The sequence below is a fragment of the Wolffia australiana genome, chromosome 3 (assembly GCF_029677425.1).
Source record: "Wolffia australiana isolate 7733 chromosome 3, ASM2967742v1".
In the NCBI taxonomy this organism is placed as follows: domain Eukaryota; kingdom Viridiplantae; phylum Streptophyta; class Magnoliopsida; order Alismatales; family Araceae; genus Wolffia; species Wolffia australiana.
This window is the reverse complement of record NC_135837.1, coordinates 18,391,922-18,407,865: the sequence shown is the minus strand read 5'-3', so window position 1 is coordinate 18,407,865 and position 15,944 is coordinate 18,391,922. Positions and strand designations below refer to the sequence as shown.

General features: G+C 41.7%; 2 protein-coding genes across 2 annotated transcripts; one reads left to right on the top strand and one right to left on the bottom strand.

Moving 5' to 3' along the window:
* The first annotated feature begins 3,877 nt into the window (after nucleotides 1–3,877).
* Nucleotides 3,878–8,217, top strand: LOC144701181 (Vps51/Vps67 family (components of vesicular transport) protein). The gene is made up of 6 exons (XM_078572917.1): nucleotides 3,878–6,096; nucleotides 6,192–6,386; nucleotides 6,465–6,760; nucleotides 6,843–7,028; nucleotides 7,578–7,761; nucleotides 7,950–8,217. Exons 1-6 carry the CDS (start codon nucleotides 3,952–3,954, stop codon nucleotides 8,058–8,060), a joined length of 3,117 nt encoding a protein of 1,038 aa, XP_078429043.1. The 5' UTR covers nucleotides 3,878–3,951; the 3' UTR covers nucleotides 8,061–8,217.
* A 986-nt stretch (nucleotides 8,218–9,203) lies between these two features.
* Nucleotides 9,204–15,828, bottom strand: PKP-BETA1 (plastidic pyruvate kinase beta subunit 1). The gene is made up of 12 exons (XM_078572918.1): nucleotides 15,409–15,828; nucleotides 14,447–14,734; nucleotides 12,389–12,554; nucleotides 12,169–12,303; nucleotides 11,420–11,530; nucleotides 11,223–11,311; nucleotides 10,964–11,026; nucleotides 10,322–10,497; nucleotides 10,024–10,126; nucleotides 9,754–9,902; nucleotides 9,547–9,655; nucleotides 9,204–9,460 (listed from the first exon to the last, which is right to left on the bottom strand). Exons 1-12 carry the CDS (start codon nucleotides 15,655–15,657, stop codon nucleotides 9,353–9,355), a joined length of 1,746 nt encoding a protein of 581 aa, XP_078429044.1. The 5' UTR covers nucleotides 15,658–15,828; the 3' UTR covers nucleotides 9,204–9,352.
* Between the last annotated feature and the right edge of the window lie 116 nt (nucleotides 15,829–15,944).

The window sequence follows — 15,944 nt, the reverse complement described above, 5'->3', positions numbered from 1 at the left end:
ATTTTTAATCAGCCATCTTAAACAACCGTGATATATGACTTATGGTCTGTTCAAATAATTGAATTTAGCTTCTTGATCTAAGTTTTTAAAAAATGTGTTTGGACAATTATTGACTCGGCTTCACTTTAAACTATTTGAAAGGGCACAAACGTCAGAAATGTATTTGATTGATTGACTTGGGAGATTTGATATCTGAATAGGCTTATTAGATAATCACTTTAAACTTAGCCTCCGACACATCAATCTATGCAGATCACAAAACACTGCAACATTATACATTTTTACATAATGGGCTGATTACCATGAGAAAATATAAGACAAAAAAATTTAGTAGGCTTTATAGGCTAACTAGACCTAAATGACCAATCAACTCAGTTATTCTATTTTTAATCAGCCATCTTAAACAACCGTGATATATGACTTATGGTCTGTTCAAATAATTGAATTTAGCTTCTTGATCTAAGTTTTTAAAAAATGTGTTTGGACAATTATTGACTCGGCTTCACTTTAAACTATTTGAAAGGGCACAAATGTCAAAACATTTTTATAAATAAGGGAGATGACAAAATTTTAGGCACCCATGCCAGCCAGAGTTGCACCCTTCTTTTGTCTCACTTTCTCTATTCATCCAAGAAGAATGTATTCATGGTGAGAAGATCTATAAGGTCTTCAAGAAGAGTTGGAGAAGAAGAAGTGGAGATCCAACAGCACCTTGATGGTGCGAATACTTATAGAGATCGTACATGTTAATGAATTCAGAGAAAAATCTCCAAGGGAGCATGTCAAGGGTGGAAATAAAACTTTACAAGGTACACTTCGTGTGTAGTGTTTTAGAAGCAGTTTTTGAATCAAACATTGCTTGTCTTGCACAAAAAATGCTTTTCTAGCCTTCAATCAAAGTAGAAGAACCCAGAAGTGGTATTAGAGTCAAGTTCCCTAGTATTTAGATTCAAAAGAAAAAGAAAAAGACCATAATTGAGTCCAAAATTTTTATTTTGGATGCCATTTGGGGTGTTTTATGCCCCAATTGTCACCATCTCAGCAGTAGCAACAACACTGGCCAGCACCAGCCGCAGCATTGGGTGAAGAGGCATGGAGAAACATGAATTTGCCACACACATGTGCACATAATTGTTGTCAACCTGGTGCGTAACCGTAAGCAACTCGTCGCCACTCGTCGCCACAAGCACCCACCAGTTGTCGTCACAAACAATCACAGGCAATTGTTGGAAACAGCTAGCGGCTTTCGGTGGTTACCCACGCCGGGCGTGCTCTAGATGCCCACCAGGTGGCCCCAGACTGGTTCAGACCCATTCCAATGTTGGTTGCCACTAAGTTGGTGCCCACTGTTTTGATTTGACCTAGGTCGATCAAGACAGAAATGGGTCCTTTGAGTCAAATAGATCACCTTGATCTGATCTCATTCAATAATATCCTGTCAGATCTCGTCGGATTAGATCATATCAGATTGAATTCAAAAAAAATGTTTTTATTTAACTCCTAAAGAGAGGAGGGCCCTACTATTGAGCCACCCCTATGCTTTTGATAACATATGAATGTGCTAAATTGAAATACTCTCCTCCTGATTCATTAAATTAATAAATTTCTTAGAAATTAATAAATTCTATCATAAAAATTTCTGAATTTTTTAGAGACAAAGATATAATAATTTTGTTGATTCAAATAAATCAAATAAAATTATTTGAGGTTGGTATAATTATTAAATATAATTTTATGTATTTACTGAATGGAACAATTTAGGAGTTAAATTATTTTGGGCTACAATAAAATTCCATGAGTTGTTTTAAAAATTTTAAATTAATCATTCTCAAAAATAACATCATGAATGACACATTTATTTATCAAATTACTAAATATTTTAATTATTGTGTTTTATTTCAATAGTAATATGCGGTGCGATGAATGCATGGCGATATAAAAAACACAGAGATACTCAACAATGGTTCCCCAAGTTAGTCAACCAATAAGATGGGACCATGGGATTGATTATCTAAGATAGTGAACTCACATGCACACACACACCACAGTCGTATAACACACAAGTTTAGGCATGTGCCAATATGTAATATTTTAGGGTGATTCCACCATTAAAATCTGAGCCGTAACACAAAAGTGATGAACTCAAGTGTGGACCTCCTTCGTTATAGTCTTAGGATCTAATTCCCTTTTTAAGCTAGGTCATTGGAGTCCATTCTAAGCCCAATAGACGATGAACTAAGAACTAGTGTACGACACAATTTGGGGATAGAGGATCTGTGTAGTTTGGCAGGGGTACTCTCCAGGATTAGACTCTAGTGAAGAGGGTATTTCTCAGATTAAATTCAGTGGTTGGTGAGGGTATACTCAAGAATAGATGAGTGTTGGGAACCAAACTGCAATATATGACAATGAGTTGCAAGTTCCCTGCAATGGTGTTCAATAATATATATTATCCTTGGTGGGGGTAAACTCTAGGTCGTAATACATATGTTGAGATTCCAATCCCTACTAGATTTTGATCCCCACTAGGTCATAATACATGAAATTTTGGGTTACTTATTTAACCTCAAGTAAAATGACATAATAGAGATTTAAGTAATAATTCTACCAAAGCAGGGATTTGGGATAGATTTCGATCGACAGTTTAAGGATACAATTTAACCAATGGGCAAAATATCCTGTTCAAATATCAGATCGGATAAATCATTCTATCAAATTTACATTATAAACTATGAGTCGAGTGTGCTTCGCCAATAGAAAAAGAATTGTCTGAGTTGATCAATATGTTCAGGAATTGTCTGAGTTGATCAATATGTTCAGTTTATCCAATCAAACTGACCTAATAAGGTAGTTTTTTTTCACTAAAATCATCAGCCCATTTAAAAAAATGTACAAGTGCAACAAGAAAATGTGGGAAAATAAAAAAAAACTTAATTGGCTTCTTCGAGACCAGGTTGAATAAGTCCACTGCTCAAATTAGGCCAATTTGGCCAACTCAACAGCAAAGCCAGATTCAAGCCAAGCCAGATTCCACAGCAAAGCCAGATTCCTTTGGACCGAGACACAAAGCCAGATTCAAGCCAAGCAGCAAAGAGCCCATTCTACAAAGTAACATGTAGGGAACGCCACGTCTGGGATGAGACGCCCCGGACGTGACAGAACGGATGACGAAACGTGACGAACGGTGACATGTCAAAACTTTAGTCCCGTCACCGTCCCGTCATGCGTCCCAGCATATGCAAAACAAACCATCACGTTCCCATCATCGTCCTCCATAGGGCGCCCCGTCACGTCCCCATCATTGTCACGGCGTCACCGCCACCGGTGACGTGAATAAAACCCTACTTGAACAGAGGGGTATATCTCCAATTTTTATAGACGGCGTCAGTTTGCGCGCCAAAAAAAAGGGACTTCTGTGCAGAATGCCAGGAAATCAAAATGGCCATGTCGCGTGGCGAAATCTCAGCCGTCAGAAAAGATTAAAAATAATGATTTTTATATGTATTTTCTGTCCACTTAACTTTTCAAAAACTTCCCTCTCAGCCGTCATCCATGACGGCCATTCCATCACGTCACGCTTCTGGGGCACCCCGTCACCGTCACGTTCCCATCACGACCAGTTCGTCATCTGTCGCCATCATGTCACGGACCCCTAAAACTGTCACCGTCACCTTCACATTTCCATCACCGTTACCGTCACGGACCCCTTAAACCGTCACCATCACTTCATCCGTCTCATTTTCGTCAAGGTGACGAGTGACGAGTGACTTGACGGATGACGCGTGCCAAAACCTAGTTTACTACTAACATGGTTATACTAATTGGGCCGGCCCAAAAAGCCCAAAAACCCAAAACAGCCAATTTTAATGGTCGTCGTCTACCTCCAGACGGGAGAGCTCGTCGCAGTCGCCGATTTCGATCTACAGATGCTGCTCTGCCCCTGAGCTTGCGATGTCTCTCTCGTCGGCGGAGCCCTCCACCGCCATGGCCGCCCGCGACGCCGAGCTTCTCTTCAGAACGAAGAAGATCCCCGAGATCCGAACCGTGGAATCGGCCACTTCTCAGGAGATCGAGCAGAAGAAGGAGGAGCTCCGCCAACTCGTGGGCAAGAGCTACCGCGATCTCATCGACTCTGCCGACACCATTCTCCTCATGAACACCTCCTGCCAGTCCATCTCCTCCAACCTCAACGCGATCGAGACCTCAATTCGATCCCTTTCCGACCTCGCCGAGTCGGGATCGCCCCTGCGCGACGCCGGAATCGCCGATCCTGGCCGGATTAGGGTTTACGGGATCGCCAGTCGGGTGAAGTACTTGGTGGATACCTCCGAGAACATCTGGGGCTGCCTCGACGAGTCCATGTTCTTGGAAGCTTCTGGGAGGTACTTGCGTGCGAGTGCGGTTCATGGGTTGATCAAGGATTCCAAGGATGAAGTGATTTCTAAGTTCCCTCTGCTTCGGCAGATCTGGGCGAATGTGGAGAGCTTGAAGGGTCAGATATCGCGTCGGAGCAGGGAGAGGTTGATTGATCAAGGGCTTTCCATTGATGCTTATGCTAATGCCTTGGCGGCTGTTGCGGTGATAGATAATCAAGATCCGAAGGCCGCTCTAAGCATTTTCTTGGACTCGAGGAGATCATGGATCTGGCAGAAAATTGGTGGGTCGTTTACAGCTGACCGCGATCATCTCTTCTCTACAATCTCTGCCGTTGTAAGGATCGTCCGGTCTACTCTTGGCCAGGTGGGTGAACTCTTTCTTCAAGTTTCCAATGATCTTCCGCTGTTCTACAAGACCGTGTTGGGAACTCCTCCTGGGTCACAGTTGTTTGGTGGGATCCCAAATCCTGAGAAGGAGGTTAAACAGTGGAAGATGCACAGGGATAATCTGGAATCTATCATGGAATCTCTAGATTCGTCGTACGTGACAGAATCGTGTTCTTTGTGGTTGAGGAAGTGTTGCTCTGACATTTTCGGCTCTGGGTCAGGGAAGAAGAATTTGATTGATGGGTTTGTGAGAGGAGAAGAGCTTGCATTTGCTGAAAAAATTATCAGGGAGAGTTTGAATTGCCGGGAAGACTTGGAATCAACACTAGAGCTTTGGTTAAAGAACGCTCTCGGTTCTGAGGTTGAGTCTCCTTGGGATTTGATCCGTGGGGTAATTCTGAAAGATCAGAGAGATATTTTGGAAAATGCGCTCGAAGACGCTCTGGTAAGGAAGATGAAAGACATTGTGAATCAAGGATTTGAGGAGATTAGCGGAAACATTGATCTGAAAAAGTCTGTGCAGTCGATTGGTGTGAAAAATGAAGAAGAGGATGATTTCCGAGCTTACTTGGACAGGCCATCGACAGGGGGTGGGATTTGGTTTAAGTTTTCTGAGGTTAATCTAAGAAAAGCTGGAGTTGTCCTGGGGATGAAGCAAACAAACGATGACAGTGATTTCAACTACTCTTTAAATGTCTATTTAGGATCAGAAGTTAGTGCGATCAAGGATAACTTGGATACTAAGTGCGGTTTTATTTTAGAGGACCTTCTCAGTTTCATAGACTCTTATAATTCTGAAACAAGATTGAAAGAGCTGGCGCCATTCCTTCAGCAAAAGTGTTTCTCTACGATATCAGCCTTTTTAAAGGTCGCAGAAGATGAGTTGAAAGAACTATCTACTCTTTTGGTAGACAACAGTGTTGTGAGAAGAGCTCTGTTCATCGGAAGACTTTTATTTGCAATCCGAAACCACTCAAGTCAGTTATCACTCTTACTGGGTTCTCCACGTAAGTGGGTCAAAGAAACTGGCAGTTCGGGTTTTGGTTTCAAACATTCTACAATGGGGATTAATTCCACTGTGCCTCAGAGCCCAAAAATCAGACGGAATGAGAATGCCCTTAGCCCAAGAAGGCAAAAGATTTCGCTTGCGGCTGCTTTATTTCCACTAGATGACAGTATGAAAGACAAACTTGATGCCTTAATGAAGTCCATGCGTGATCTCTGTGTCAAAGCGCATAGCTTGTGGGTATCATGGGTGTCAGATGGACTGTCAAGTATTCTTTTTGAGGACCTTAGAAAAGATGATGCATTGTCTTTGAGAACTTCTCTGCCTGTAAGTAAACCCATTTTTTTGCAGTATGTTTTATCTTCTTGATCGTGCATTGAAATCGATTCTTACATTAATTTCTACACATAATAACAATGCAGGGATGGGAAGTGATGACTATCAATCAAGAAGAGTCCACTGAAGGATCTCAAGAAATGCAAGTTTCACTTCCTTCTATGCCCTCGGCCTACGTCATATCTTATCTCTTTCAAGCATGCCGAGAAGTCCATAGCGTTGGGGGACATGTCCTCGACAAGACCACATTGCAAAATTTTGCGTGGGAACTGCTACGAAAGGTACCAAAATCTGGGTCTTTCCGGAGACATCAAACCCTAAACCCAGAACCCAAAACCCTAAACATCTGTCGGTGGCAGGTATTGAGCTTGTACGGGAAATTCAGCTCCTCTGCTGGGAGAGATGGGTTCCCGGAGATTTCAGAGAAAGGGGCTCTTCAGATGTTGTTTGACATTAAGTTTGCGGCTGATGTTCTTTCTGGGGGCAAATATGACCGTTCTGATGGCCAGGAAGAAGGTCAATCTAAGGGGAAGATCATACGGCCATCGTTCAGGCAAAGTCAGTCTAAACTTCAGCCAAAGTCAGCTGCCTCTGAACGGTTAATGAGTCTGATAAGCTCGCTCTCACAGATTCTGGACCCTATAGACTGGGCTACGTAAGATTACATTATAATGCCGTTTGTTGGATTTTAATTCTGGAGACTGTTTTAACTTCTTTTTCAAAAAAATGGATGACAGGTATGAACCCTTTCTCTGGGAGAATGAGAAGCAGTCGTATAAGCGATACGCTGTTCTTTTCGGCTTTTTCGTTCAGTTGAACCGAATGCACGCTGATGTCGTTCAGAAGCTGCCGACAAGGTCAAACACTGAGTCAAATATTCTCCGTGGGTACCCTGTTCCCAGGTTTAAATATCTCCCAATAAGGTGCGCCATCTTCATATTATTACTTTAATATCTTGGCTGTATTGTTAATATTTTAGGGTGTTGGAAGTATATCCATTTATGTCTGTTTTGGCCTTTATCTGTGTTCTTATCTATCTCGTCCTTTCTCCATGTCTCGCTTGTCTCAATCCTTCTCTCTAGGTCTCTCTCTCTCTCTCTGACCCTTTCTTTCACCCTCTCTCCTGTTCTTTTATTCTCTCTCTCTCTCTCTCTCTTGCCATTCTCTATCATACATTGCCCTGCTCTGCTATCCTCACACACTCGCTCTCCCTTACTCTTTTCACCCTCCCACTCCCTCACCAAACACTCTCCCTCCCTCTCCTCCATCCCTTCTCTCTCTAGTTTACTTGTGAATTGAATCTGCTTCATCTAGCATGCCTCTCTGATTGAATTAAACTTCAATGAACTACGTGGTCTCCTCCTGCCATAAACTCTTTCTTGAACAAACATTTGAGAACAAAAAAAAACTAGATTAGTAACAGTTGTGTGCTTATGTTTGATGCTCCTGCTAAACAGTTATTGTTTTGCCAGTGGACCACTTCAGACATCCAAAGGAACAGCAAGATCACAGCTTGCTGGTTTTTCGGAAGACTCCTTACGAGGATCCCGGCAGGCCTACTACGCCAACGGTGTGCGTTCTTCCACGTCGGCAGAGTTCGATGAATCTCTCGGCTTTGCTGCTGCTACGCCGCTGTTCAAGTCCTTCATGACCCAGGTAATAATATCACCCCATACCATTGATAACATTCATCCAAATAGTGTAAGGCTCATAGTTTAAGATTCAATTAAATATCTTTTAGTTATCTTTATGGCTGTTCTTTCTTGCTGAGTAAATGTGATGAGCAAATCAAGATCAGATCATAATAAAATATGAAGAAAACACTGATTTCTTCTCATAATCAGGTGGGGAGCAAATTTGGAGAAAGCACATCTCGATTGGGCGAGATGCTCCCCGGGCCGGCTGTCGGTCTTCTCTCCTCTTTTTCCACCGGCGCTGCCAGGTCAGAAGCCTAGTCATCCCCTCCTTCACTAAAATTCCAAAAAAAAGAAGAAAAAATGGTCACAACCCGTTCATCAAGAGTGATTACCTCGACCACATCTTCGGCGGTGTACATATCATGTCAGTCAGACCAAGGCAGCTGATTTTAAATTTCCAATTTTTATCAATAAACCATGAGAGAGACGACTGCTACGTTATTGGGCTGGGCCCATTTCTCCTTGTTGGGCTCTCCATTGGCCTTCTTGGTGTCTCTGGTCTCCTGGGCCAGGAACATCCACGCGGCAGGAAGCACAGAGCCATGCCCACCACACAGGTGGAATTTTTGAAAATTTCACTTGTAAAAATTCACACCAAACCGCACAATCACACTACAAAGAAGCTGATACGAACCTGCTGGTTCGTATCGGGGAGAAGATGAGAAGGGAGGGAGACGTCGCCGGTATGGTCATCGGCGTGTCGGGATGAACTATGGCAGGATGAGGGCAGGCAGAATGGACATCACGTATGAGAGGGGCCTGGCAGAATAGACGTCGCCGGAAAGAGCCAAACGCATTCTTGTGATACTTCTTGGCTGCCCTCGTCAAGGGAGGGCTGCTCTATTTAAAGGGATTACAAAACGGCGAAATGACCAAAATGCTCCTATGATAGGATCCTAGGGAGGATACTCAACCTATCTAGGGTTAGTCTCGTCATGTCAGCCCACAGGGGCATTTTAGTCATTTGGATATTATTGTATTTCCTTTAAATAGGGATGCCCTTCCTTTAGGGCAGCCAAGAAGAAAGAAGAAGTGTTCTTGTCCCCCTTCTCCTCGTCTAGGTCTGGTTTCTCTCTCTCCTACGATCCCCATCCTTCGTGATCGTCTCTACCTCGCCGTGTCTTCAGGTGGCTCGTCATCGGCCGATCCCTGTTTCATCTCTCTACCCCGGGAATTTCTACCTTGCCTCGTCTTCTACCGTCCCTCTGATACGAGCTTAGATCTAGGTTCGTATCACCCTATTGGGCTAAATGATGAAAAAGGCCTAGATACGTTTGGGTCGTATCAGAAGCCTACAGATTTCAACGGCAGTTTCAGATATTGGGAGGAGGTCAGATTGATTTCCAGCATCTGAAACGCGTGCCTGTCCAAAGTTTGATCTCACGAATGTAATGCTGATGATGACTATGATGATGCAGACATTGGTGTATTGGATGGACATAACTGCCCTTCACTAAAGTTGGGTAAACCATCATTAGAAGCTAATTACGATGATCAAGGGAAACTAAAACCATAATTGGCAGGAGCAGAGCCGTTGACTTTGACCGCCGCTAGACCTTCCTGACATGGATGTTGTGCGTTGACTGGATCCGCCAGATGGGCTGCCTGCCACTCTGGACCAGGGCGACTTCCTCCCCTTCATTGACCATCCCATGTTTCTGATAACAACAAAATACATTACAAAAACAATTAATAAACATATATATATATATATATTTTGGCAATAATCGAGGGTTAACTCAACCTTCAAGTAGGCCAAAGCCGCCGAGAAGGATTGTTCAGCATCATCCAAGAACTTCATATAAATGGGGCACACGCCTTGGTAGAGAGCCAATCTCTGTCTCACTCTTTCTCTGCAAATGCATCAATTGGTCATTTCGATCTCTAATTTGAAAATCTTTGATTTGGGGAAAGTAAAGAAGAGGAATTGTCAAAGGGGCCGAGTGCTTACTCGTTGGTGAAGGCAAAGATGGTGCCTGACGGACGATAATGGCTAAGTAATATAGCCATGAAACCGGTCCTTGTGAAAACGACGATCGATGTGCCGAGCGTGTTGGACATCATCGTCGCGTGGAAGGCGAACATTTCACTTGTGTGGTTCTGCAGAAATTGGTTTGTTTTAAAATTATGAAATGAATTGTTACAAAGTAAAACACCGAGAAAAGAATTTCAATAATTCTATTTCCTGACTTTAATTAGATAGAAATGATTGAGGGAAAACCTTGAACGCCTGGCCGAGGTTCACCGGTTTCTCCCCTCCTGATATCGTGGCTTCAGTCCGCAGAGCAACTGTATGCATCACTTTGGCTGCTTTCAGAGGAAACCTGGCGAGATAAACGAGAAAATATTAAAAGATTATAGCATAAAAAAGAGAGTTAAAATTTTCTTTTTGAGAAGGCCACCCATCAACAAGCTTAAAATGTAGTGATCCATAATTTGGGTTCTAACCTACTCCTTTCTTGGGAAATAAAAATAAGAGAACATAAAGAACAATGGACGAGGAAAGAGAGATATCATACTTCCCGTGTGCAGTCTCTCCAGATAGCATCACTGCATCAGTGCCCTCACGAACGGCAATCGCAATGTCGGAGACCTCTGCCCGAGTCGGCGTCGGATGAACGATCATGCTCTCCAACATATTAGTTGCCACAATGACAGCTTTCCCCATGCTTCGACAGGTCCGGATGATTTCTTCCTGTAAGGTTAAACCTTTCGAAATTATTAAAAATTTTCCCCACAAAGAAACCTTTAAGAAGATAAATCCATGAAAATAAAGTTTGAAACGGGATAAATACCACAGGAAAAAGATGTCTTGCACAGAAGTTGTAATCATTTGTGAGCGGGAGAAAATAAAAAGAGCATCTTTAACTAATATAACTAGGCCCTGTCCGTTTGGTTAAACTATAAATTCTCGCGATTCAGTAAAACATTAAGAACATTCAGGAAAGATTAACCGATATGCTTAGAGTCAGGTACTTGTAGCTTTCCCATTCATAATAATACACAGAAGGCGAAACATTCTAAAAGCAGGCCACCGTAAGAAATGGGTGACGCATTCAGCTTTCCTGGAACCGTGTCAGATTATTTTAAATTTACGTTGGAGGGCAAGCCAATCAGAGATCCGCATTTCCTCGACGTACTGTATTAAATAAGAAAAATACCTGCAGCAGTGGGACTTCCTCAATGGGTAGCTCGGCTCCAAGATCTCCCCTTGCAACCATAGCCTGTGAAAACAAAAAAATGCATTAAAAGAAAAAATATATTGCAAAGGAAATCCCACAAATTACATGTCCTGTGTTTCGTGGAGATGAAAATCAACATTAATGCCAATGTTTTTTAAAGTATGGCCATTTTTTAAAAGTCTACCATGAAAAACAATCACTTTGATACTGATTAGGAATACAAGGATAGATTGATTACCCCGTCTGACGCAGAAATGATAGAGTGCAGGTTCGGAATAGAATCAGCGCTTTCAATTTTGACGATGACATGAATATCAGCATTACAGCCTTTGAAAAGAAAAAAACAGAGAATGAGACAGCCCTAAAATAACTGAACGTATTCCTTTTTTTTAGGAAAGAACTGAAAGTATTCAACAAAAAAGAAATTGTTCTCACTTCGAAGGTAATCCTTCAACTCGTGCACAACTTGTGCACTCTTAACGAATGAAACAGCATAGAAGTCAACTTTATTCTCCACACCAAATTTGATGTCGTCCCAATCTTTATCTGCATCGTTTGGGGCAAAAAATTACAGCATGCATGAAGGATCTTTCCTTTAATAAAAGTCAAGAATTTCATCACTGAATAACTGAGTGAAAAACGATTATCACCCATACAAATGCAAATTTTCACAAGGCACAAAACAAAAAACGTAAGAAATTTCCGCCCAAAAAACAAAAAGTAAGGCATAATATCATCAATGGACTCTTCTAAGAAAGTGCTGGCATTAGACTACATTAGCCTAGGATTTGGCACATGCCAATGATGTTGACGAGTGACATGAAGTTGATGTCGATTAAAGGTTTGTCAACGAAGTCGTCACCAATTTAACCATCTGTTCTTTAAGAGAATTTCCATCAATGACATTGTCAAGTACGGGTTGAAGATTTTTTAACTAGAATTTTCCTAAGTCGATGGCTGACATCAATGGCTGGAATCAACTGTCTGTGGTATCTAGTCAACGATCAACGGAAGTCTTGTCTATGTCAATGTCAACCACCCAAAAATTCATCAACGTTGATGTCTGCAATGTCAGCGTCGGCACCAACACTGATGTTGACGGGTACTGAAATCTTTGATAAGATAAGGAGAATGTGATTAAGAAAATTGTATCTGAAACTTAGAAAGTAAGTTGCGATTTAAACCTGTAATGGATGGCAGAGTGGCACTTTTTCCACGGACATTTAGATGTCGTCTGGACTTTAATTCACCCCCGTCAACAACTTCACACTTCACCGTATCATCAGTTTTTGACTTAACCATCAAGGACATCATCCCACCTGAACGCAAATAACAGCATTTTCAGGTTGAAGAAAATAAGAACTCCAAATGCTTTTATGTTACAGGTTACATGTTACACCGCACCGTCCACTAGTAGCATGTCACCCACTTCTACATCATTGACAAAGTCATCATAGTTTACACTGACGCTGTTCTCAGTGCTGACTCCCCTCTTTATTGTAAACGAAAATTCTTGCCCCGGAGATAAATTAATGGGCTGTGGCAGGTCCCCGCTCCTTACCTCGGGGCCCTGCAAAGAAACATGAATACTCAGAAAAAAGAAAAATAAAATTAATTTAACGAGAATAAAGTTTTATACTACACTCAACACCTTAAAAGGACATGATTTATGATAAGGTCCCAGCTATGACGTATCATACTAAGAAACGAAGGGATAGGGGTTCACATGGGACACACATTTGAATTCAAAATCACGAAGACAGGAAAAGTAGAAGCAATAAATAAAAGGGATTGCATCCAGGATGGGTATCCATTTTAGCATTTCTTGGAGTCAGTCAGGAGCGAGATATACTCTTTCCTTCTGGGGGAGATAGGTGAAGCCAATCCGACTTTTCCGTCAAACTGTTGGAAGAAGGGGAAGTCAATCCAGCCTATCCATCATCTGGCCACATGTCGGCCATTGACATTGCTAATAATCCAGTCCAACATGATTGAGATTCACATGCACTTCATTTGAGAGAAGATCAATGCTGAAGTTGTTCAAATGAAGTATATCCAGTCAGCTTACCAGGTGGCAGACCTACCTACCAAAGGGGTTACAGGAGTACTCCACCAGCTGTATTCCAAGCTGCAAATGCAGGACATCTACACCACCTTGAGGGGGGTGTTCACCACTAATTTTACCTTCTATTTCCGTTTCCTATTCCCTTATGTTTCCCATTTCTGTTATTTCCAGTCTTGGGCTGTTTATATTACTAGCCCAGTACGTGTATACCATATCCTAGTTTTTAAACCAGGATTGTTTGGTGAAAATGTGTTACGATCCACTAAGCCCGCTAGGGGCATAATCATCTTTATGCATTTCCTCGACTTTTCCTTTAAATATGTAGCCCTCCTCATTGGAGGGCAGGACTTGAATTATTGAGTTGTTTCCCTCTAGTAGTCTCTCCTCTCTCCCTCGACGACGTCCACTCAGCCGTCCCTCCAACCGCTCTTGACCCTTCGGCGACGTCCACTCCGCCAAGGTTCAACCGTCTTCGATACAATCCCGGCTGGGATCCTATCAAAATGAAACGTTGTTATTATTCAATACCTACTCTCAGTCTCCTATTGTTCCTAGAAGAGAAGAGATTCACAATCAAGAACTGGAGACATCTGTCTCCACTGAACATAAATACCATAAACAGATCGCCATGAGTTGCTTGTCAGTTAATTTGAAATAGCTCAATGGTATCTGTGAAAAAAGGAGAGAATTCACATTTTTCCACTTCAGCAGGCCCCCTTTTTATACACTTTAAAAACAGGAGAGAGAGAGAGTCCCCTTTTAACGGTCATATTTTTTAGAAAAATATGACCGTTGAAGAGGGAAGAAAAGTCAACCAGCCAGCTGCCTCTTTTTGTAGCTGGCTGTCCAACGGTCAGATTCCTGACCGTTGGAGCCTGGGCCTGAAGTATTTCAGGCCCAGTGAATATTAGGCCTTTTATGGGCCTAATATTGGCCTTAATCAGCCACCTCACTATTGGGCCCTTAATGGGCCCTTAGTGGGTAATTAATGGGCCTTCATTTGGCCCTTATTAATGTTCATTTTAGGTTAGTATTTTATTAATCACCCTAGGGTTAATCTATTACATTTACAAGGCCTCGGGCCCATTAGTTAGCTTAATTTCCCTTATTGGGCCTTGATGATCTAACAGTATCCAAAGTTACGATAAAAACATGTTGTAAAATAGCTAATTAAATCGCAAAGAAGTTTCTATTCAAAGTCTCATTCTTTCACTTTGCAAACAGAGTTTATGAATCATTATTAAAACTTCAGACGCAAAACATTGACCCGCTGTAAAGGTAACATAAAATCTGCAAATAAAACAAGGGTATTTATAGAACGTCGGTTACAAATTACTCTTGCCTAAAAACGTAAAACGAAAGAATAACTTAAAAATAAAATTTGTGAGATAACTTGCCTTAGTATCAAGCATTATGGCAATCACATTGTCTTTTGACTGGGCATTGTACTCCTTAACAAGATCGATGACCTTTTGGTGAGAAGCATGGTCTCCATGAGACATATTCAATCTGGCAACGTTCATACCCGCCTCTGCTAACTTCCATATCATTTCACGTGAGTCGGTGGAGGGGCCGATTGTGCAGACAATCTTTGTCTTGCGCCTTACAGATGGTTTAGTCCACATGCCCTGTGACGCATCAGTAAGCTGCTGGATACCCTTCAGATGATGAAATTTCTCTTCCTCCTATTACACAGAAAATATATAATTAATAATTATTATAACTTTTGGAGATGAATTAATCAGCTACTTAGTCAAAATTTCCAGCTAACATATTTGCAACCATAATTTTTGGAGATAAATTAAAAAGCAACATTGTCAAAATTTCGGTTAATCTTATATTAATTATAACTTCTGGAGATTTACTAAACAGCTTCATTGTCAAAATTTTCGATTAACTTAATGGCAAACGTAACTTCTAGAGATGAAAAAAACATCAACATTGTCAAAATTTCCGATTAATTCAATATCGAGCATAACTTCTGGAGACGAAATAAAAAGCTACACTGTCAACATTTCCGATTACTACAGTAGCAAGCGTAACTTCTGGAGATGAATTAAACAGCTACATTGTCAAAATTTCCGATTACTTCAGTAGCAAGCATAACTTCTGGAGATGAATTAAACAGCTACATTGTCAAAATTTCCGACTACTTCAGTAGCAAGCATAACTTCTGGAGATGAATTAAACAGCTACATTGTCAAAATTTCCCCGATTAATTTAATAGTAAGCATAACTACGATATCAAAACTCTCAACAAATACAGTAGCAATCATAAGTTCTGGAGGGGAATAAAACAACTACATTGTCAAAGTTTCCGTTAAATAAAAGAAAAATATATGAAGAGAGGCTTTCATACCACCATCACATCCTCGGGGGACACCGGGAGAACCTCCATGTCAACTCTAGGCAGCTTCTTCAGCACCGCAACGACTGATGAACGCCGACCTCTCCGCTCACGTGTATTCAGGGAAATCCACCTAGAAAAGAAGGGCGCCGCCGTGGCCGGCTTGAGAATTTTGCGCAGACAATCTTCACGTTTTCCAGATCCGGCGCTATTGCAAGACAGAATCGAAGTTGTATGAGCAGATCCAACCACCTGTGCCATGCTTCTCTCTCTCCGAAACGATCAGAAACTCTAAACAGCGAAAGAAATGGAGTAGGAAGTTTTCAGATGTAAGCGGAGAGATCGAAGACGAGATCAAATCAAGGATCTTCGCTGCTATATAGCGCCAGCTCCTCTCCACGCGTCGGTCGGTCTCGTCGCGAGAGAGTATCTTCTTCGATCGTATCGAAGGCTCGAAGTAGATGACAATCCTCACTCTCCCTCCTAGTAAATTACCATTATACCCTTAACTAAACCCTAAACCCTTTTAAAAATGCACGAAATGTTAT

Bases quoted from the DNA above. Each gene is read 5' to 3' on its own strand.
- LOC144701181 (XM_078572917.1), top strand. From the start codon at position 3,952: ATGTCTCTCTCGTCGGCGGAGCCCTCCACCGCCATGGCCGCCCGCGAC. The intron at 6,387-6,464 runs GTACCAAAATCT...TGTCGGTGGCAG, and splicing joins CGTGGGAACTGCTACGAAAG to GTATTGAGCTTGTACGGGAA. The intron at 6,761-6,842 runs GTAAGATTACAT...AATGGATGACAG, and splicing joins GACCCTATAGACTGGGCTAC to GTATGAACCCTTTCTCTGGG.
- PKP-BETA1 (XM_078572918.1), bottom strand. From the start codon at position 15,657: ATGGCACAGGTGGTTGGATCTGCTCATACAACTTCGATTCTGTCTTGC. The intron at 11,027-11,222 runs GTAATCAATCTA...TTGTTTTCACAG, and splicing joins TCATTTCTGCGTCAGACGGG to GCTATGGTTGCAAGGGGAGA. The intron at 9,461-9,546 runs GTTGAGTTAACC...TGTTGTTATCAG, and splicing joins CGGCTTTGGCCTACTTGAAG to AAACATGGGATGGTCAATGA.